The following is a 24,106-nucleotide window of genomic DNA, read 5'->3' as shown; positions in this document are numbered from 1 at the left end:
CTATGTTGCCATATTTATGAGATTTCCGCCATTCTGGGGCACCCGAAAGTGGGAATCTGAAAAGCATAGAGTCGCTAAGGTGACATGCTTAAAAATACCCGAGTTCTACAAGTCTACCCCAGAACATTAGGATCCAGATGCCCCTCGATCATTGATTTCCATAGACGTATTCAGCCATTCAAAGTTGGGTCAGCGGGACATGGGATTTAAATAGAATATGTCTAGCCTGTACAAAGCAGTAAAAGTGATATGGTTAAAAAAAATGGGGGAGGGCAGGTTACAAGTAGCACACCATAAATCAGGCCAGGGTCGAGGGACCGTATTGTTTTCACTCGGTAGCCATTCAAGTTAGGCCTAATTGGTGTCCCGAGAGGTGGGGTGTAAAAGAGTGCGGAGCCGTAAAACTGACAAAAACTCAGTGCCTCGAGGTTAGGAGTCGATTTTAAAAGTTGGGGCCTCAACTTTTGTATGACAGCCACAGATTTTTGGAGAAATATTTTCATTATGTTGCTTTAAAAAGCTTTATAAAACAGCCTGAACTGATATCGAGAAAATAATGAACTCTTAATATATTTTTGAATATGATTTGTGAAAAACAATTAAAGAGAATCTAGCTTTAGATTGTATGGTAGCCAAAGTTGTGTATTCCGTCAGACGCAGTTGTAGATTAATAAAAATCATTTATGTATACGGTAAGTCTGTTTGATTAAGAAATAATGACTTTTATGTACCGGTAGTTTAATTGTTGCTCATTTAAGTAGTCCCTACATTAAATATGGAAAAACCAAAATGTTAGAAGCAGGAGCTGCTATATGTATTTTGTATTTCCTGCCGGATCAAATTTTCCCTCGCCACTTTTTTTTCACTGACCCTAATTATTTGAAGGTTTTCTTTTACCGCAAGAGTGGTCGAAGTTTTATCAAGCAAGATGGTCGCGGTTATGCCCCTTTATAGAGAACGAGATGGCGCTCGTTTTTGATGTTGTCATGACACATACTGTGTTGGAGAACCATGTTTTTACGTGATTTGTACCATTTCCCGTACCAACACACTGTGTACCATGGTTTAGCGTGAAGTAGGCGTCAGGTAATTATTATTATTTGATTACTTTACCAAATCCAAGGTGCCTTGGTAGATTGACAAGGGCCCGTCTGTAAGGGCAGCTTAGGTAGTATTAAGATCCCAATTTTCGTTACATAATGTTGAACTGAAAAACACTGTGAAATATGTATGAAGTAGCGAGTTACTTTATCCCGATTGACTTCTTAGAACTCCCTCAAAAAATCAAGTCACCGCTTTTATGTTTACATATTTATGCTTATGTGCGTAAACATCCAACGCGCACGTTGTTCATCGCCAACATTTGTCAGACCGTGGGTATCCAGGCATTTGCCATTAAATTTACTGATGACTATATGCTTTACTCGTATAGACACAGAGATGAAAGGTGAAAAACAACATGGGATTTCATGCAAAAGTTTTGATACTTCACAGCCTCGTAAATGCGAAACTGTTGACGTTCACAATTTACATATGCTGTGCGAATTGTTCTGGTGTCTTACATACGATTATTTGTTGTTATTACCCGACATAGTTCTCAGTGTATCTTCTCCAGTGTTGTTCATTTCCCTATGCCTTTCCATCCAATTGTTCACCTCATCATATGCTTGCCACTGCTTCTGTAGCCGGGGAATGTAACTCTCTGTATCAAGCAGCACCAAGTGTTGGGAGAGTTACAGCAATAACTACTTCTAATGTGTTAGATGGACGGTAAGCCACATTTACCTCATTTCCACACATGCATTAAATTTTCCCTGGCCTAATTCGATGTCGACCCAGTGGTCACATAACCAACTAACCTGTTCTGAGTCCCGAACCAAAATAAATACATTTTCAGACACCACACCCACTGTGGCCACAAGCCGTGTGTCACCATTTTAATCACTTGTGAGAACAAATGATACTCAAGCGATTAGCGCCATCTGATGACAGGGAGTGAACCAGCCAAATGGACGACTAAACTTGCACAGTGTTAATATAGTGATTGGCATAGGTATTATCTCCCTTAAACGACCTTTTTTTTCTCTGCACTCACATCGATCACTTGGCTTGTGTGTAAGACTATGAGAACCAGATGGCGGACTCAGTGGGTGTAGTGTCTAAAAATGTTTTTATTTTGTGAATTTGTGCGCTTGTCATGGATCGTTTTTGGATCGGTGGGACTCAGAACAGGTTAGTTGATTATGAGGACCACTCGGCTGACATCAATTTATGCTAGGGAAGATTTACTGCGCATGTGAAGATGCGGTAAATTTGGCTTACCATTGATCTGACACATTAGAAGCAATTATTCCCGACAACTCTCCAAACACTTTTTGTTGCTCGATGCAGAGAGTTACTTTCCGCAACTACTACTTCTGCTGTGTGAGGTGCCAGAATGTGCATGTTCTCGAATAGCAAAAGGAATGAAAACAAGAGCTCACTGGGCAGAGAGTAGTACAATCTAGCATTGCCAACGCCCAAAAAAATGTCTTAACTCTTTAACCTGGACTTAGAGTTAGTAGAGGGTCCGCATCAGGAAATATAGATCCTTGGTCAATCCTGGGTCGAGTCACACCTAAGACTTTAAAAGAAGGAAGTTGTAACTTTGTCGCTTGACGTTCAGCATGAAGGGGATAGTGCATTGACTCGTTGACCCGTATCAGTATAATGGCTCGGGCGGGCCGCTTACTTGCCTCCGTTAAGGCGTCTCAGTGAAGCAGCACTAAATAAAGAGTGGTGGAAATCTGCCCTGCAATAAGGAGGTACATTACATGCACTCTAAGAATTCCTTTGTCGTCATATGACTGAAATATTGTTAAGTACAATGTTAAACCCCAAGCACTCACTCACTCAACCTGGACTAACTTGGTCAAAAAATCCGGACTCCAAACATAAATATGAAAACAGAATTTGGAATACATCCTCCATTGCACTGTTGGCTTCGATTTATAAAAAGAAATCATCATTTTTTCTATTTTCTAACATAGCCAAGCGATCACACAGCATAACCTTCAGCTTGTCTTTGTATTTGTTTCATATATTGACCTCCCTAAGATTTACATTATTTTACCAGATATTATTCACTGAACTCAAGTTTCATTTCAAGGAAGCCTCTGTTGTTTTGCAGGTGACATAAAGTTTACTCATTGAAATAATTCTGTTTTGTTGAAAGCAACACTTTTATCAGAGATAAAAACATCTGGGTTTAATGTGCATGGCTTTGATGCAATTTTGTACACTACTTTTAAGTGAAGAAAATCAGCATTGAGAGAGTTTTATGTACATGTTCATACAATTATTCAGAAAAATGTGAAATTTTAAAAAAGATATGAATACAGGTGTACATTAGATTAGGATTGGGCAAAAAAGAAAAGAGACAAAGGTGTTGTTTCTTATAACGACTTCCTATTCCAACATGTAAATGTCATTAAACATAGATGTTTGCAGCAGTAGCTCACAAAGAATAAGATGTACATTACATTGCATAATGTAATTGCTTTTGTCAGTTCTGTTTAAGGCCTATGTCTCTTGTGCAGAAGTATTAACATGTATTTGTATCCAAAACCTCAAATCTCTGATCCTGAGAAATGACATATTTGTCTGCTGCAGGATAACGTTTCTGGCGAAATGGCTGACTGTGGAGGAGCTGGCAAGATGCAGTTTGAAAATGATGACCATACAAGCGCCTTGTTGGAAGAGATGAAGTACTTGTATGACAATAACCTCCTAACAGATGTCACGCTGAGAGTCGAACAATTGGAGTTTTGCTGCCATAGAAACATGCTGGCAGCTACAAGCCCTTACTTCAAAGCTATGTTCACGACACGCCTTACTGAGAGCAAGATGGACTCTATTAATCTGTATGAGGTTGATGCATGGTCAGTAAAGCAGGTGATCGAGTATGCCTACACTGGCAAACTGGAGATCACCAAGCACAATGCCCAGAACCTGTTGGCAGCAGCCTCCCTATTCCAGATTTCTCCTATCCACAGTGCCTGTGCCAAGTTCATGGAAACTCAGCTAGATGCCCACAACTGTATTGGTATTCAAATGTTTGCCCATGTTCACAGCTGTGAGGAACTACGCTTAAAAGCCATGGAATATGTTGAAAAAAACTTCTATGATGTGTGTCACACAGAAGAATTTTTAAGTCTAACTGCTGACCGACTGGCTGAAATTGTCGCTTCTGATGAACTTAACGTTGAGTGCGAAGAAGTCGTGTTTGAAGCGATTCTCCGGTGGGTGAGACATTCGGAGGCTGAACGGCACAAGTACCTGGGGGATCTCCTTCCTAATGTTAGGCTGTGTCTGCTAAACATGAAGTACATCAATGACAACATTCGCCAGAATCAGCTTGTTAAGCGCTGTCCCAGATGTCTGAGACTGTTGAGAAATCTGGAGGAGTTTGAGAGGAATCCTGACCACTACAAAGGGGAGCACAGGTTCAACATTTCACTGAGATCTGGTATGATTAAGCCTGAACACTGCTTGTTGTTTATAGGGGGTGTGGACCAGAATCGGCCCTCAATTAACTGTTACAATCCTCTGACCCGAGAAACCTTCTTCATGGCAGACTTTCCTGAAATGGAGAATAGGAGTGGCTACTACAGTGTGGAGGACCCAGCTTGTGTGGTGACGGAGGACAACCTCATCTTCGTGGCAGGAGGAAACTACCTGTACCGTGACAACTGGGGAGAGACACCGTCTGACGAGGAATCCATTGAGGAATTTGAGGAGGAGGACGTGGTGAGGAAGGACTTTTATCAGTATGACAATGATCATAACATGTGGGTACACCGAGCACCCATGCTCTTCCCAAAGTCTAACTTCACATTGGCCTATGCTGACCAGAAAATCTACTGTTTTGGTGGACTAACGGTTAACCAGCACCCAACTGAGATTATTGAGTGCTATGATATTATTAAAAACCGGTGGAATTATGTAGGTATGATGCCAACTACATTAGTTGATTTAACATCAGTGACTCACAATGGGAAAATCTACATTCTTGGTGGTAGGACGGGTGTTGGAGCACATAATGTGGTGATGAGGTATGACCCTAAAAAGGCTGAGTGGACTCCACTGGCGGGTATGCCGACCCCAAGGTTTAAGTTTGGGGCTTGTGTTGTTGGGGATGAGATCTATGTGGCTGGGGGTCAGATTTACTCTCATTCTTCTCACACCATTACCCGAGAGGCCCTCAAGTCAGTGGAGATTTATAACATGGAGGAGAACCAATGGAGACAGGGCCCAGAACTCAATGAGGACATGTACAATTGTGGCCTGGCACTGATCAACAGCAATCTTTACGCTTGTGGTACAACCGAGTACCAGCGCTCGCCGTTTCGTATCTATCGCTATAACACAGTCTGTCGACTGGACATGGTGAAAAACCGCTGGGACCAGATAGAATCTGATCTATGTGACATTCATGACTTTAGCTGTGTAGCTGCTAGACTACATACTAGAAAGCTTTCCCAGGTCTTCAGGCCTGAGGTGGATACTTGATCCAGGCTGATTTTGTAGGCTTTTCTACACTTCTTAATGACACCCTACAAGAGATTTTTAGACAAATTTGATCAACACTAATCATAACTGTATGACATTTATTGACAACATACATGTATAAAGCCTTGGTTTGGAGTGGTTTATCCTAGAATCATGACATAAGGTGCAGCAAATGTATTAGAACTTATTGTACAGACCATCTGTGAAATACTTGAGACATTTCATACTGACTGTACTTTTTTGACCATCATAATGGCAGGGTGAGAAGAGTTCACCAGTTATTTCTTGCTGATTAATGAAAACCAGATATGACCCCTGAGAATGTCTGCCCTATCAGTGTGTTTTGAAATTTGAATGGTTGCAAACCCTATAAGGCAGTGTTAAAACAAATGCTTTGGGAGGTGGGAGGTAAAACTACAGTAAGGCATGTTTACAATAGGTAAACCTTTGGTACAGTTCATTTTCTTTTTATTTCAAGATCCCTTTCATTTTTAAAACAAAGAGAGGCATTTACCGTAAAGAATGGATTAATGGATGCATTTCTCTTGACCCTTTGAAAGGAGTGGCCACTGTTTATGCCCATGTGCATCTATCACTATCTGTATCTGGAGACTGGAATGAAATATGTACCAGAAACTAACGGGTTCTTTTTGGCTGAGGGTGTTATTTACCACCAAGTTTCAGGGAAATCCATTCATAATTTTTCCAGACATTCACATGGATTAGCCAATAATTAAATAAGAAAGACTAACAGAAACAGATTTTCAAATGACTGGAAAAACTTACAGTGTACCTGACTGGTGCAGATAACTGCTGCTAGTAGCTCTTAGAAAGTGAAATAATGGTACACACGTGATTTTTATGCTGGTCTGGAAAACAAAATTATCACAAATGTTGAATTGCTTTATTATCAGGGTGTCTCTGGTGACAAAGTTTAGTATTTACATATCGTGGACATTACATGATGATTGACTGAAATGTTTTATTCATACCTTGTGGTGATCTCTGCATCTCCGTGCATTTCATTCATGTGGACCAAAGTTACAAGAAAATTTGTATCACAGGATTTCCAGGATTATTTTATCACCATATTTACATGTCATTTGTTTTATAATCTTTGCTGTATATTTTGCAAAATGTAGGTAGATGCCTATTGATCATGTAAGCCTTGCTTTCTGACATCGTGCCTTGTTCTAAGCAAGTTATATATATTCAGCTATTCATAATAATGTTAGCCAGTCAAAGACTGAAAATTTATTTGTATCAATCATAATTTATAGTTCACGCATTCATGATAAGTGTCTTTGTAAAGCTTGAATAACTCTCTTTAGATATGAATAACGAGGAAAAATCTTTCATACAATCAGAAGCTGGCAAATGCTGAGCATCTGTTGGATAGGAGAAAGATTCACTGCCATTTTTCCATCATAGCTCCTCCTCTTCCAAATCAATTTTTCCCCCATAATAAACGAAGGTAGGTTTTTGCTTCTGACTTGAAACAGACATAGCCGTACAGCTGTATAACAGAGGCAACATAAACAGGAAATACAGCACAGGTGTGTGCTTTGTGTTGTTTGGTTAGGTATTGTATACTGTACGTCTAGTTAAAAAATTATCCATTTTTCTCATTTCAACCAGCTGGAATTCTGTGAACTTTAATAGCTGGCTGTTATAGGTGTAGTGTTAGACTCCAAAATCTCACAATCAAACCTCATTCTGATTTGTGTCTTCAGTGAGCTGAAAATATAAACTCTGGATAGACTTTGATAAATAATAGTAAATATACATGTGGGCTATAGATTGGATAGAAAATCAGTTATCTCCTTTTAGATAAAGTTGTAGTATTTACAACAAACCATGCAGCATAATGCTTTATTAGGAATATTGTTCACCTATTTCTACAAGTCTGACTACCAATGCATTTGACCTTAATGTATATTCCACAAGCAAAAAAGAGCATGAATGTGCAATAAATATAATTTTCAGAAAATTGTCTGTCTTTGATTCAGTTAATAAAATATTATTTATTTACTTGGATACTGTTTCAGGCAGCTCCTTTTTGTACCTCTTGGCCATTATTGGGTAATGGGTATTCTAGTTATGATCTGTCCATATCTATTTCCATTAATTTCGTAACATGATATCTTCTCAACATTTTTTTCCAAGTTCTTCAAACTTACACTACACTTACACTTTGTCATAAGGCAGAACATTATTGATTTTCAGTGACCTTGACCTATTTTTGCAAGGTCATTTGGTGATGTATTAAATGCTAAATATTATGAAAGACTGTTAACATGATATGTCTCAAACAGTTTCCTAACCTTACACCACATTTACACTTTGCCAATGTCATTAGGAAGAACCCTATCAATTTTGGGTGATCTTGTCCTGTCTTTCCTGTTTCCGTCTAAATATTTTGACATATATGCATAGGCCGAGGGGTTTTGAGCACATTACACAGAATGTCTCGTCCTTATGTGACATCCTTCTTTTCTTATGAGTGGAGGATCATGACTGAATCATGAACATTGGCCAAATAGCTGACAAACCTCTTGACAAAGCCACAACCTCATTGGTCAGACACTCATCCTCTCCGGTGAGAATAATGCTACAACTGACTGAGTCAGACAGTGATGGGTTAAACAATTTACCTCCATGCCTGATCATTGCAACAGCACTGCCCTGCTTTGTTATTTTCATGCATTTTTCACAAGTTGTCATGCTGACATACAATAAATATAAATGAACATAAAATGAAATCCCTCAATGACAAAAATCCGGAGAGACAAAAAAAAAATCTCAACAAAGTCCCATCAAAGTTTCAAGTTAGTGTTGATTTTGTTTGCATTTGCTCCTGCTGGACAAGCTGTGGGCTTGTATGAGCTCCAGTTGTTGGGACAGCTGTGAGTCTGCCTGTTGTAACTAGGTTTATAGGCCTTCCTTGTCTGAGTGGGAGGGCGTCACATCAGATGTCTTCAGCAGGACTGGTCTGCCTGTTGTAACTAGGCTTATAGGCCTACTCAGTCTGAGTGGGAGGGCATCACCTCAGATGTCTTCAGCAGGACTGGCCTGCCTGTTGTAACTAGGCTTATAGGCCTACTCAGTTTGAGTGGGAGGGCATCACATCAGACGTCTTCAGGAGGACGGGCTTGCCTGTTGTAACTAGGCTCATAGGCCTACTCAGTTTGAGTGGGAGGGCATCACATCAGATGTCTTCAGCAGGACTGGCCTGCCTGTTGTAACTAGGCTTATAGGCCTACTCAGTTTGAGTGGGAGGGCATCACCTCAGATGTCTTCAGCAGGACTGGCCAGCCTGTTGTAACTAGGCTTATAGGCCTACTCAGTTCGAGTGGGAGGGCATCACGTCAGACGTCTTCAGCTGGACGGGCTTGCCTGTTGTAACTAGGCTTATAGGCCTACTCAGTTTGAGTGGGAGGGCATCACATCAGATGTCTTCAGCAGGACTGGTCTGCCTGTTGTAACTAGGCTTATAGGCCTACTCAGTTTGAGTGGGAGGGCATCACGTCAGATGTCTTCAGCAGGACTGGCCTGCCTGTTGTAACTAGGCTTATAGGCCTACTCAGTTTGAGTGGGAGGGCATTACGTCAGATGTCTTCAGCAGGACTGGCCTGCCTGTTGTAACTAGGCTTATAGGTCTACTCAGTTTGAGTGGGAGGGCATCACATCAGATGTCTTCAGCAGGACTGGCCTGCCTGTTGTAACTAGGCTTATAGACCTACTCAGTCTGAGTGGGCGGGCATCACGTCAGATGTCTTCAGCTGGACTGGCTTGCCTGTTGTAACTAGGCTTATAGGCCTACTCAGTTTGAGTGGTTAGGGCATCATATCAGATGTCTTCAGCAGGACTGGCCTGCCTGTTGTAACTAGGCTTATAGGCCTACTCAGTTTGAGTGGGAGGGCATCACGTCAGATCTCTTCAGGAGGACTGGCCTGCCTGTTGTAACTAGGCTTATAGGCCTACTCAGTCTGAGTGGGCGGGCATCACATCAGATGTCTTCAGGAGGACTGGCCTGCCTGTTGTAACTAGGCTTATAGACCTACTCAGTCTGAGTGGGCGGGCATCACATCAAACGTCTTCAGCAGGACTGGCCTGCCTGTTGTAACGGCTTATAGGCCTACTCAGTTTGAGTGGTTAGGGCATCATATCAGATGTCTTCAGCAGGACTGGCCTGCCTGTTGTAATTAGGCTTATAGGCCTACTCAGCCTGAGTGGGTGGGCATCACTTCAGATGTCTTCAGCAGGACTGGCCTGCCTGTTGTAACTAGGCTTAAACTCAATCTGAGTGGGATGTAATTCTCCCTGTTATGATGAGGCCTATACTCAGTTTGAACGGGGCGTCATGTCAGATGTCTCCAGCAGGACTGGTCTGCCTGTTGTAACTAGGCTTATAGACCTACTCAGTCTGAGTGGGAGGGCATCACCTCAGATGTCTTCAGCAGGACTGGCCTGCCTGTTGTAACTAGGCTTATAGGCCTACTCAGTCTGAGTGGGAGGGCATCACATCAGATGTCTTCAGCAGGACTGGCCTGCCTGTTGTAACTAGGCTTAAACTCAATCTGAGTGGGATGTAATTCTCCCTGTTATGATGAGGCCTATACTCAGTTTGAACGAGGTGTCATGTCAGATGTCTCCAGCAGCACTGGTCTGCCTGTTGTAACTAGGCTTAAACTCAGTCTGAGTGGGATGTAATTCTCCCTGTCATGACGAGGCCTATACTCAGTTTGAACGGGGCGTCATGTCAGATGTCTCCAGCAGGACTGGTCTGCCTGTTGTAACTAGGCCTACACTAAGTCTGAGTGGGGCCTCATGTCAGATGCATCCAGCAGGGCTGGTCTACCTGTTGTAACTAGGCTTACACCTAAAAGTGGGAATGTAAGTCTCCCCGGTTTCCTGCCACCCACAATGCTGGCTACCGCAATGATAAAGAAGGGCAACAAATCTTTTTGATTGCTGAGTCTAAGACGCCACCCGGTCACAGCATCAAAATATTCCTTTTGCCACCCTTGCAGATTCAGTAAATAGTATATTTATTGAACTATTTGGTTGGTTGTTGCATTCAAAAATTTGTCAACAACGCCGGCTTATGTTTATAGGTAAAGGAAATCATGTCATGCCTGACAAACCTTCATGCCAAACAGGTGGTCACTTAATCCAAAAATTACCAAAATGAAATCCTTTTGGAAATTGATACTTTTGAATTACCAGAATGTATATCAATGGCCTATTGGCCTTAAACAATCCCCATATTGCTGTGGGGTGAAAGAAATCTATCAAGCATTGGATTTAAAGGAGACTAAAGATAATCTTGACTTCAAAATTTGAGTTTGGAATTTCCATTGGATGCCAATTCATTATATCATTGCGGTTCACTTTGGGTTGATTTTTGTCTGCTTTCCCATACTAATTGTCGGTTATGAAATGATTTTTTGACTGTTTGTGTACCGTTACCCCAAATGATATAACAGAATGGGCCATGGCGGCATTATGGTTGGAGAAAACACAGGCAGAGCCTGGGGGAAACCCAACACCATCTGCAGATTGCTGGCAGACCTTCCCACCTAGGGCAGGAGAGGAAGCCAGCATGAACCAGACTTGAACTCGCAGTGACCGTATTGGTGGGAGGCTCCTGGGTCATTGCAAACAACCTTGGCCAGGGAGACCCCCCCCGTCCCTTTCTACCCATCCAAAGCTAATCACAATTACTGTACTATACTGAATAGTATTTGCTATATTTCATTATAAAGACAAAAAAAACACTCTCTCTTCGTATTTATTATGTGACAGGCTAAAGTATCTTGTAGACATGCTGCAAATATACTACATCTCCCCATGGTATTATGTTAAATGGATTGTTTAAACAAGCATATAGGTTCTCCACAGATTTCCCCTATAATGACCAAGTGATGAACGAGTCCCTTGAATCTTCCCTCCAGGTAGTGGGATCAAAAGAACTCAGGGCATCATTAAAATATGTATTTAGTGAAAAATGGGGTTTTCCTGATAAGACTGCAATGCGTTTAACGTAAACTCTGGGGTGGTCATTAGCAGCATGTGGTAATTTAAAAAAAAAAAATAAAAAAAGCAAATTCAAATGCACCATAATGGAAAATATGGTAACTGTCAACATTATTATATTTTCTCTAAGAAATTGTAAGGATAAATGATTTAAAATATCCTGTTAAGTAAAATAATGGTTTGTTTTACGGGATCAAGTGACTGAACTTTAAGATATATTTTGCCTGAACAGAAAATATTCATGTATGATACAGTACTGGCAGAATGACTTTGACATGCTTAATATACCGACTGTCTTCTCTTACATGTTACCAGCTTTTCTATATTAATGATTTATGTTATTTGTTACCCATTTCTCTTGTTTTGGAAATGTGTCTTTAAGATTATTGATTTGGAACGCTCCTTAAATTACAGATTACGGTTGGTATACGAATGTCCAACTTATTTAGCATTCAGTGTCATTGTTTTTATTTATAAATGAGCGTAATTTGATATCCATAAAAAGAGAAGAAAAACGCATTTAAGCATGCTTCTACATGTTTTTTGGATAACCCTTATGATATCGAAAGTGCATGCCAGGACAGGGTTGTCTCCCCATTTATTCCTACCTGGCTCACCCTCAATTTCTGATGTCAGTTTTCAATGTTTCCCAGGAAATTAAGCGCCATGCCTCTTATATAACTTATTTCTTTCGCAAGGTAGCTGGGTTTTCCAATCAGCAAAATGAAATAGGTTTAGTAATGAATCGAAGTGGGTAAAATCGACTGCGTTGATGAGTTATCTTCCCTTCGTAGTTGATTATTTTTCGGCAGGTGCCGCTGCAGTTTTCACGCGCATGTGAGCTACATCTCACAACTTTGCAGCGTGCGCTGTCATCGCTTGGACGAGAGGAAGCCAGGCCAAAGGTTTTGAAGAAATAACTACTTTTCCTTGTTCGACTGGTGGGCAAAATTGGGTCGAAGATGGCCAAAGTCCGCCGAATGACCCATGCAGGCTCGTGGTACACGGACAACCGTAAGTGGAGAAGAGATCGTCTGCTTTAACCAACATCAAAATGTCAGTGATTCCATGGCTTTGTTGTGAAAACAGAGAACTGTTATTAGTTTGTTGATGGTTGATAATGGCCTCATAGTGACTGGTGGCTGACTTCTTGTCTGACGACCACATTTCAAAGTAGTACAGACGTCTGCACGAGAAAAAATTATCTCTTCCCATCAAATACGGCTCCCAAGTTTGTGCTTAAATAACGGAAGTTTTGTTTTGATATATGATCTTAGGCCTACAGGTTTTGTTTAAAGTGGATTATAGTATTATTATTTTGGGGTTATAACCGATGTCAACCGAGTGGTTTCCACAATCAGCTAACCTGTTCTGAGTCTTGCCAAACCAAAAACGATCCATAACAACCTCACAAATTCACATAATAAATACATTTTTAGCCACTTTGTGCACTGTTTTCAGCCATCTCGTTCTGATAGTCGTACATATGTCACGTGATCGATTTAAGCGCAGAAAAAAAGTCTTGTTAAAGGGAGATAATACTTATGGCAATCATTACAGTAACACAAGGCAAGTCTAGTCATCCATTTGTGTGGTTCATTCCTCCTGTCGTCAGATGGCGCTAATCGCTTCAGCCTCGTTCATTCTCACAAGTGATCAAAATGGGGACAGACGGCATACTGCCACAGCGAATGTAGCATCTGAAAGTATTTATTTTGTGAAATTGTATGGTTGTCATGGATCATTTTTGGTTCGGCAAGACTCAGAACAGGTTAGTTGATTATGGGAACCACTTGGTTGACATTGATTTTCAAAAGGGAAGATTTAATATTCCCCGTAGCTCTCTAACACTTTGTATTGATTGATATAGACAGTTACATTCCGCAACTATCGAATAGCTAAAGTTAGATGCCAAAGAAATGTAGTCTTGTCTAAAAATGTAGTGTGTAATACTATTTATTAACAATTTCTAGTGTTTTGATTTTTCAGAAATGGAGAGATCATTGTCTATAATATTAATAGCATGTCTTCATACTGTGTGATACTCTATTAAGATATGTATAATTTGTCAAAGGGAGGCTACTTTTACATACATGTAATTACACGGCAGAGGGACAGAATTGGATACATCTGTTGCCACACTAGACATGGCATAGGTCTACTGGTTCATGAGTCTAATCATAAATGGCATTCATGTCAAGCCCCAGCATTTTTCACACAATTGACGTTTTGAGTAAGCCCCCGACATGTTAGTTTGGTATCACATGTGGTCCCCAAATGATGTCTAGATCCCTTTGTGCATCATGTTCTGACATCATGATAGCCATTTGCAGTATGAAATCATACCAAAGCATTTCCAAAAACTGTAAAACGCCATGAATTATGATGTGAAATTGAACTCAATGAATTGTGTCAGAAAATCATCAAAACTGCACATGCTCATGCTCGAGTTGTATGAAGGAGAAGAACTTTGAATTATTACCTTTGTTTAAGAACCTGTGGAATGGTAATTAAAAAGTATTATACAGCCAATAAGAAAGAAATGTATGTGCTGTTGGTAATAAATGTGGAAGATATGTATCCTGCCGAAAGCACAAACTGCTATATATTTGTGTTTATAGCAAACTTAAAGAATTACTGGGTATCAGTGCACTCATTTGCTGTGTTTAATAAATACTTCTGTATGTGAATTATTGCTTTTGGCAGCCTCAACCTTGAATCATCAACTAGAGAACTGGCTATCAAAGGCTCCCGTAGTTCAAACACCAGCAAGAGCTATCATAGCACCGTGAGTTATCTCCCCCTGCAGCCCAGTAAACCAATTCATGTTTCCAGCATTGTGAGCATGGTGTCCCTGCTCAAATGGCCTGCCAGAAAAAAAGATGACGTTATAAAAGTGTTCAATAAACAGTAAATGGTAGCCACTAATCAAAAAAAGATGAGAGATACAGGTTTTTCATATTTCATCGGATGATACCAAAAGTAATTTAATATGAAATAAAAAGTCAAAATATTTTTGTGTGGTAAATATAATAGCTTTTTCTGATATCTATGTTTTTTGTAGAATGTCTTAGTCACAAAAAATGAAATCTATCTTAATAGCATGTCCTTGTTTCCTCTCGAGCTCATGAATAGAAAAGAATAGTATAAGGAAAAACGTTTCTTTTGATTTAAATCATCATTTGTTGTATTTATTGTACTTCTCGTTTAGATGCCAATTCTAGAATTGGTGGCACCACATTTGTCAGTTGTCTGGACTGTGTTGTGTATAAGCTGTAGACAAATTCAGTGTAAATTTTATGACCCATGTACTTGCTTCAGGCATGCTGGATACTCGTACTGTGGAGCTTGTGGAGGCCATGCCTACAAACAAGTGGACACAAGCAGAATGTGAGTAGAGTTAGGTCATTATCCCCTTAGTCTGCTCAGGAAGATGTCTGTTACACAGACTAATATACGTCAGTATAGTCAGATATAGCTAGACAATCTATAACGCATTTATCACAGCAATTGCCAAATAAAAGACTGCTTTTACTTGTATATAAATTTTGTAATGATTCAGAATGTAGGGGAAGTACATTTTATATACCTAGAGTATATTTTCTCGGTTTCAGAAAGCGTGTATTTATCCTGGGGCCGTCTCATCATGCACGAATCCCTGGTTGTTCTCTCACCACAACAGACAAATATCAGACCCCTCTCTTCGACCTGCCTATAGACACCGAAGGTAACAAGAAAGCTGTAGAAATCCATATGCAGGAACTCAACTCTATATATTTGTTGTTTTGAATAATTTCAAAGATGCACCCAAGTAACATTATGACAGGTGCAGTGATGACAAAACCTACTTTGCATAAAGATGTACCTGTATGTGTGGTATGAGCAGAATTGTAGGGAATGGAAATTTTAACCAGTGTTACACACACTCCAAGGAGCTGGAGTAATATAGTCCAGGAACTGGTAATACAGTGCAGCTGCGCTTTTAGACATCTTATTTTAATATTTACAGCAAATGATGATTTAAATTTGCCCATAAGTTAATTAAATGTGTATATATGCTGCAGGTGCCTGGACTTGCCTATAGTTTATTTCCCCACAAACTGCATGTGTTTTGTTTTTATAATATATATTTACTTTCCAAGAAAAGCTGTGTTACTTTAAGCAAATGATATGTTTAAATATAGATTCCCTAAAATCAGACAGTTGAGAGTCAAGCATGCTTGGGTGAAGATTTATTGTGTTTTGATTTGGTAGGAAAACTGAGTACCAGCAATCCCCAATTTAAACCATTCTATTGTTGAATTTAGTAAATTTTAATTGTTGACAGTAAATGCAGAACTCTATGCAACTGGGGCCTTTGACTATATGAGGTTAGATGTGGATGAAGATGAACACAGTATTGAAATGCATTTACCTTATGTAGCAAAAATTATGGAAGGGTAAGTGAAGGATGTATGTATCCATAGAAATTGGTGATGTCTACTTCTGACATAAGTAATTCAGTTTTATAACAACTGGCAAGAGAAATAACCGTATGCATATCCTGACACATTTACATCATTCTGTAGTCTACCATCATGAGACTTATGATATCATGAGATTATGACCCAGGGGCTTCTCACCAATGCGATCACTGTGAGTTCAAGTCCAGCTCATGCAGACTTCCTCTCAGGCCGCACATGGGAAGGTCTGCCAGCAACCTATGGATGGTTGTGGGTTTTCCCGAGCTGTGCCTGGTTTTCTCCCACTGTACTGCTGGCTGCCGTGATGTAAGTGAAATATTCTTGAGCACAACGTAAAACACCAAAGAAAATTAGCTGCATTATACAACGGTTGTGAAGGTTTGAGATGTGAAAAAGATAACATTGCTTAGTAGCCATACATGGTTGCATGACCTTAAACAAAGAAAAGTCAGGAATAATGTTGACTCTTCACAAGAGCTAAATTTATTTGCAAGGGTTGTATTGAAGGTAACTGTGATTTGATGAACACTTTGTAAGTCAATATTAACAATACATTAAACAATATGCATACAACTAAATGGGCACCATCTTGTTCAGCTCAAGCCTGCTTTCTAATCACAAATTCACTGCTTCCTTTTGCATGATGACAAAGAGAGAACTCTACCTTTTTGTTCGCTGATAGACCACAGGTCTACATGTAACTATGGCTTTGATGTCTTGGAATTTCTTATCAACAAAGTAAAACTTGCTGCTTTAGGGCTGTAGACAGTTGGAATCTCTTTGTTTTCTTAACTATAGCACTATAACTACTGTGCAATATTATCCACATGTAACTGAAGTGTTTCTGTGTTTTGTTTTCTAGGCGACAAGGCAGTTTTAAGATAGTTCCTATATTAGTGGGCTCACTATCAACTGACAAAGAAACAAGCTATGGTCGTATTCTCAGTAATTATCTAGCAAATCCAGAAAACTTCTTTGTCATTTCCTCCGACTTCTGTCATTGGGGTGAGTCACATGGCTGTATTCTGATGTTAATACTTGAGTCCAAACTTCAATTGACTTTGTACACAGACTTCACAAATCAGAATCTCTCATCTAATGCATTTTTGTTCTGTTTGTAAGCAGTTAAAAGAATGATTTTGAAGTACTGATATCGAAAAACTTATATTAAATAAACATCCATTAAATAAGTTGTATTATAAGTGTTTACTTACACTTAGCATTTCATTATAGACAGCCTCAGTTCTCAGACTTTCAGTGCTCGAGCCATGTGGTAGTACAGACAAAATTCCTTGGCTGCACCATTTAATACCTTTCTGAAGTTCATTCTCTACCCATAATAGTCAGTGTTTTAATTGAAATGTTTTGGAGTATGATGTAAAACAAATAATACAGAGGTATTTACAGTATCTTGAGGATCTTTAAATCTTCACTTTTGATACAGTATCACTTCATTGCAATAACATCAGTGTTGCATTACCAGGATTTAGTAGTCATGGATACCTTAGCGGCTGTTATAGATTCAGTAACTGTCCTACAATGACTATACCAGACACATTTGTGGCAAAAAATTGATCAGCACATATAAAATGGAATTATTGCTGTGATTTTCAAATATCTCAACTAATTGCCATCAATAAAATTTAAATCTCGTCTGCACGTCTTACAAATCAAGGTCAGCATTTAAAGTTCCTAAAATTTATTAATAATGTGGGTCATTTTATAACTTTTTAAACTTTAAAACCATTTTAGCGATATTTAATATGATATTTACCTAATGGAAATGAGTTGAGCTATTATTGACAAATAGAGAAAATCTGATTTGATTAGTGAATATGGATTTTTTGGCTAAAAATTTCGACCTTAATTCCTCAACCTTTTTGCATTGAAAGAGCAACTTTAAGTGCAATTTATGCACATTTTTAATTTAATATGATTTTGGAGACAAGACTACATCGGTTGGATTGGCCCGTTTTAGGGCTTCAGAAAACGTATAGTTTTATCAGTCTACACAGAATAATGCCTTCAGCATATGCTTAAATGAACACCTTGCAAACATGCAGAAAGGTTAAAGAATTACTAGTACCAGTACCAGTAGTTAAAGAATTACCAGTACCAGTAGCTAAAGAATTACCAGCACCAGTAGTATGTGCTTGTAAGCTACATGCTTGTCGATATTTAGTTACAGCGTAATTCATCGGGTAGTTTGCTGATGTATTTCCTTAAGCTCTGCTTTATTTCCTTAACTCTGAAACCTTCATTAAGTAAAAAAATCTGAAGTGTAGTGTAAGACATCAGTTATATAAACTAGGTAAAGGTATTTGATATTAGGTTAATTTGAAGCAAGGTGTGAAATATACGAAAACGAATGTTCATATATGCTATAACGTTGTCTATTTTTTTTTCTAGGACGGAGATTCCACTACACATTCTATGACCGGAAGTATGGAGAGATCTGGAAATCAATCAAAGCTTTGGATGAAATGGTTGGTTGTTGGGTCATTAATTAGCTCATTAGGGAGACAAGGCAGATTGAGTATTGTTTGAATTACTCAGATTTAAAGAAGTACAGCTATTTCTCTTGTATACGGTTTTTGAAGATTCTTTACTTGGCAGTCAAGCGTTAATGAATGATACGAAGTAGTTACACTATAGTCAGCAGGGGCCATCATGTCCAAGTTGGTTAACGTGCAAGGGTGGCACAATGACCTAGGAGTCTGGCACCAATGTGGTCACGGAGAGTTGATGTCCACTTTATGCTGGCTTTCTCTGCAGTGATACATGGGGAGGCCTGACAGCAACAAGCGGGAGGTTGTGGGTTTTCTCTGGGCTCTGTCCGGTTTCCTCATACCCTAATGCTGGCTCTTGTCATATAAGTGAAATATTCCTGAGTACGGCATAGCACACCAATCAAATAAATAAATCACTGTAGATAAATCAGATAGCCATTTGTTTGTTGCACATGCAGGTAAATGTCGGCTCGTTAGAACACTTGAATTCTGATCAAGCGATGATATTGACACTTGCATCAGGTGTACTGTGAGAACCAGTTTTTTCTTTATACAATGGCTTGTCCCTTTATCATTAATGACTTCAAATCATATAGTTGCTGGAAACTTTGTCCAAGTTGTGGGGATACTGTCAGGGTTCCCACTGTTCTGCAGGACAAGGAATTGTTGCTGATAGGCTGATGTGCTGGGTTACGTATCCAGAGATTATCCAGACCCACTGTCAGCTAGTCAGGATCAAGGTTGTATTCAACTGAAGAGAAAGTTTTGTTTCTGTTGTGTAATGGAGTGAAAATAGCCTATATCTGCCCCTGAACATTTATAGAATTCTTAACCTGCTTCAGTACGATGTTTGTAATTTCAGGGCATGGAGATCATTGAGAGACTAGATCCTGTGGGCTTTAGCAAATATCTAGGACAGTATCAGAACACTATATGTGGGCGACATCCCATTGGGGTCTTATTAAATGTAAGTTTGACGATGTGCCCTGGCCTTCCCTGTCATTGTGCCTGGGATCTGGGGCCACTTTCACAAAGATGTAGTACTTGTACGATATTGCACATATAGGAAATGGTATGTTGATTGTGACATACAACATACAGTACGACAAATGTATGGTAAAAAAATGTTGTGCGCCACTTTGTGAAAGTGGCCCCTGAACTGCAATGTGAAATGTGTGAGTATGAGTCATGCTACTGTCTTGTCCGGTGTAGTGGTTGTATGCTACTCTGTCTGAAGATGGATGCTAAGATGTGATGTTGGATGGTGCAAGGTTTCTCCCTGGTGTGTTTTATCTCTACTCATAAAGTTGACAATGTTCTGATGCAAAAAATAGCACCAAGTTTTAACCTAGTAGAGAAAACTGTGTCAATAAACAGGTTAAGTAACAACATGCTAACATTTTCTACCCATCTTCTGTAGGCTGTCGATGCATTGCGGAAGAACGGTAACAAAGACAAGTTTTCTCTGAAGTTTGTGAAGTACGCGCAGTCCAGCCAGTGTTGCAGCATGGAGGATTCCTCAGTTAGCTATGCATCAGGTGCACTTGTCTTTCAGTGATGTCAACCCAGTTCCTAGATAATACTGGCAAATATCAAAACTGTTCTTTCTCTCTTGCACCGTACAAATATTGTCCATAATACAAAATTAGCAGCCCTTGAGTCTCAGTCTTGTCAGTCAATGCATTTTAATTAAGTACATACAGCTAAACAGCATGTTGTTAATACAAGCTGATAGTGTCAACAGCAGGGTGATGTCTCTTTGCAGTGTAACTTCTCAACTTGTTCAAGTGTGTCAGTCTTTTAGGTTAACATGAAACTCAATACAAAGTAATTAAGATTGTTTATCTTCAGATAAATGTACTAAAATATCTAAAGGGGAACTGTTCCTCGAGACATGAATAACCTAACTGTGTTTAAGGCTAGATATGTCACCAAGCTGTTGTATAAAACTGCGAGGTCACACAGGAAAAGATCATAATTATGTTTCTGGAACTAATATTGATGTCAAAAGTATTAGTAAAGGAGCAGCGTGTATCATATCGAGGTGATTTGTTAAGTCTCGGCTTCAATAATACTTTCTTGTGGCCAGTAAAACCATAGATGAGGCCAAAAACATAGTGCAAAGCCAGTATTGGCTGTTTAAGACTCCAAATTTTTTCTTGAAGTTTTAGTCCTTGTGTTTTGATTTAAGAAAACATTGTTTTCATAACCATCCAAAAATCTTGTTTTAACTTCCTCTCTTATTCTTAAATGAGTGTTGATATTTAATTTAGCAAAACAGCCATATTCTTATGACTGTCCGCCATGAGCTTTTCACATCCTGTGTAAATGTTTTCAACACTGGTTGTAAGTGGGGTTCCTCTTGAAGGTACTTATATTTTTCAGTTTTTGATTTTGATTTGAAAGGATGAATGTTCATAGTATTGTTTTAGTTGGTGTGAACATTTATTAAACCATGTGAGTGAGCAGCCTATGGGAGAAAACAGTAAGAAACACTGCATTGCTCTAGTGCCAATTAAATATGCATAAATTAACGTTTCAAAATTTTCATTAGTTTCCAACCAATCCCTTGTATTATTTCCCTGTTATTTGTGAGAGAATGATGTTATATTTGTTACAGTTTGCAATACAGCATGATAACTGAAACCACATGTCCGTTTGTTCATAATGATATGATTTTGCATAATAGCACCCTCCATCTAACCAAGATATTGCGAGCTTCATGATGATAACAACAAATACATGTACAATAGTTCAGAATTTGATTGTGTATGTACCTTCTGTACAGTGTAAGTTGACTGTCTGAGACAGATATGATAAAAATATTCCACGTAAATTATGCTCTTTTTTTTTTTTACATAATATACTGTCTGATAATCACATTATTCCATATAATATCTCCGTCATTTTCAGCATTAAGATCACAAAGGACAGACATTCACAGGTCAGCTCTTCCATGTTACATATCTCAGGCTCCAGGATCACAAATCCATCTTAAATAGACATGTCAAAATTTCAAATCACTTTAAAATTGTTATTTCTAATGTAACAAGGGTCAAAATATTACTTGATAAAGTAAATTTTGGGCATACTATTGCACAACAAATTTCAGCGAAAATAACGGAAAGGAATGTGTCAAATTTAATGATTAAAATTTTGACTTAAGTGGAAGATTGCTTTGTGATCCCGGGGCTTGGAGTTTTAGCATGAGTAATAGATTCAAGTGCATTTGAAGAACAAAATTAAATTCATAATATATGAAGGTGGGGTGTAGTTGAGGGAGGATGGGGGGTATGAGGTAGGTGTCCTAACTGGATGAATTGTATGGATGTTTTCATCCATTAACTGGTCCAGTGTCAACTCCTGTCAGAGAGATATACTAGACTTGCAGCGTAAACATCATTCAGACAAATTAATCTTTGAGGGTCGATTTGGCCAAACTAACTTCCAACTGACTTTCCACTCTGTATTTTCAAATGTTTACGATTGTAGTACTACTCAAAGAATAAAAAAAACACTTGAGCCCTTAAAAACTGGACTCCAAGCAGTTCAACATATCAGCGTGTGGTAAATATTTTGATTTCAGTTGAAGTTTAAGACTTTTTTTGATTTTTCCATATTTAATGTTCATATTGGGTACAGGCATTTACGCTCAGCTGATACTAGTGTAGAACAACATAAGAACATTCACTTGTGGGATGCGTGCCTACATAGATGTAGCTTTCTTTTAATGATGTGTTAAGCCTATGATAATGAATGTCGTAAAAAGCTGTGTATTCAACAAACACTTTAATAATAACTTAAACCTCTGAATGTGTGTGCAGAGAAATGTGAAGGTCAGTAGACATTTCCACCTTGTTAATGATCTGTGTCAAACACCTTATTGAGACATTATTGCAGTAACATTGTGCATGCTACTGATGATTTATTAATAAGATCCTATGCACATTAAATGGGACGTTAATTTTTGTATGGTTAGGTTACATTTTGAGCAGAGGTACATGTATATGTAAAGATTATCAATTGATGGATATGTTGTTCAGAATTGTAACTTTATACATCTATTGTGATTCTAAGATCTCACTTTGTGTCATGTAATGTATGTAATTTCTCCAATCTTCCACAGTGAAGGGAAGAGCATTTTAGTCATTAACTCCTGGCCTTGTATGGTGTGATTTGCAAACCACTCTGAGGGAATGGTTTGTGGTCAGTCTGTGGCTTGCCGATGTCCGTGCAATGTCAGTCAGGGTGAGGCTGTTAGTACACAGTCGCCAAGTAACCACTGGCACGTGTACTCATGAAAACATTCCCATCTAGGTAGCTCTGAGATCGGTTAGCCATGTTCCCAGCTTCCACATTAATATTTATGAAAGCTAAGCTGTGAGGAATAAAACACATCTCAGATCTAGCATCTAGGATACATTGAGGGACAGACGTTCGGGTTTCACTATGAAAGAGGAGTTACATGTTAGTTAAAGTTAATATGGGCAATTATTCATTTGTTTATATGAACTGCTAATTTACGCCATGCTTCAGAATATTTCATGCACGGTAAATGATGGTGGTCAAACTTGTAAGTGGTTGAAACTGGACAGAGCCCTCAGGAGCTCACTTCTGAAAAAAAGCCGCTAAGACAAAAAAAGAAAAACTTCCACAGTTTGTGAAATAAAATGGCCAGACAGCTCTAGTCAGCTGTATACAACACACACTACATTGTACTGTTTGTTTTGAATGAATGTTGGAGATCAACAATATGTGAAGTCGGTCTTCTAAATGTAGCAAAACACAATCAAAAGAAAACGTTTCTAATGTTTACGGGTTGCATTATAGTAATGCTGTACCTACCAGAACAAGGTGCAGGTATGTTTAACGTGGGTTTTTTAATTACACACTTCTCACTGTGTTGTGTATGTCAATTTGTTCAAACTTTCCAGATTCTATGGTCTTAATAAACAATGTATAGGTGAAGCCCAGAAAAGTAGATTAGTTTCATATAGATAGTGTTTAATTATTAGCTTTTGCACTTTGTAAATGTATGTTATAAGGTATATATCCAATGGTTTGTATTAACAGTGGGAGAGGCAAGTCTGGAATAAAGCAGGATTAACTCTATAGCTACGTTTGCTGACTTTATCTTTCATTACTTTTGTGTTAAATGTTGTAAGTAGAAAGCAGTCCATCCCGAAATACAGAAGGCTGCTACAATCACTTGACTTAATCTTAGCCTTGTTTGATCTACATGTAAGCAGGAATTAAAGCTCTTCACACTCCAATTTTTGCCACCTATCATAAACATAGCCCCATAGCATAAGTGAAAAACCCTTCAATGGAATATTATCTTGAACATTCAAAGAAAAAAAAATCTTCCTCACTTCATATTTTGTTTGAAGTATTTAGTGAACTTGAATTTGGCTTTCCCAAAATTTTAACTCTGTTCTTTGTATTTCCTGTCTGATGGTACTTTTTGCGCAGCCTTAACGTTTGTTAAGACCAACTGGCTTACTAACAGTATGGCATGCAAGTCTGTCAAGCATGGGTTATTTG

General features: G+C 38.9%; 2 protein-coding genes across 3 annotated transcripts; both read left to right on the top strand.

Moving 5' to 3' along the window:
- Nucleotides 1-970: 970 nt before the first annotated feature.
- LOC135468044 (kelch-like protein 24a) lies at nucleotides 971-7,502 on the top strand. 2 transcript variants are annotated; one of them, XM_064746054.1, is made up of 2 exons: nucleotides 971-1,086; nucleotides 3,652-7,502. In XM_064746054.1, the coding sequence occupies exon 2, from the start codon at nucleotides 3,670-3,672 to the stop codon at nucleotides 5,548-5,550; it is 1,881 nt and encodes a 626-aa protein (XP_064602124.1). In that variant the 5' UTR covers nucleotides 971-1,086; nucleotides 3,652-3,669; the 3' UTR covers nucleotides 5,551-7,502. The 2 variants fall into 2 exon arrangements, with proteins under 2 accessions (XP_064602124.1, XP_064602126.1); XM_064746056.1 differs by lacking the exon at nucleotides 971-1,086 and adding an exon at nucleotides 3,058-3,169.
- A 4,969-nt stretch (nucleotides 7,503-12,471) lies between these two features.
- LOC135466354 (protein MEMO1-like) lies at nucleotides 12,472-23,661 on the top strand. The gene is made up of 9 exons (XM_064743789.1): nucleotides 12,472-12,603; nucleotides 14,296-14,377; nucleotides 14,911-14,979; nucleotides 15,204-15,316; nucleotides 15,917-16,028; nucleotides 16,915-17,057; nucleotides 18,462-18,538; nucleotides 19,425-19,529; nucleotides 19,983-23,661. Exons 1-9 carry the CDS (start codon nucleotides 12,552-12,554, stop codon nucleotides 20,118-20,120), a joined length of 891 nt encoding a protein of 296 aa, XP_064599859.1. The 5' UTR covers nucleotides 12,472-12,551; the 3' UTR covers nucleotides 20,121-23,661.
- Nucleotides 23,662-24,106: the final 445 nt, after the last annotated feature.

Source organism: Liolophura sinensis, chromosome 6 (assembly GCF_032854445.1).
Source record: "Liolophura sinensis isolate JHLJ2023 chromosome 6, CUHK_Ljap_v2, whole genome shotgun sequence".
Taxonomy (NCBI): domain Eukaryota; kingdom Metazoa; phylum Mollusca; class Polyplacophora; order Chitonida; family Chitonidae; genus Liolophura; species Liolophura sinensis.
This window is presented reverse-complemented; position numbering and strand designations above follow the sequence as displayed.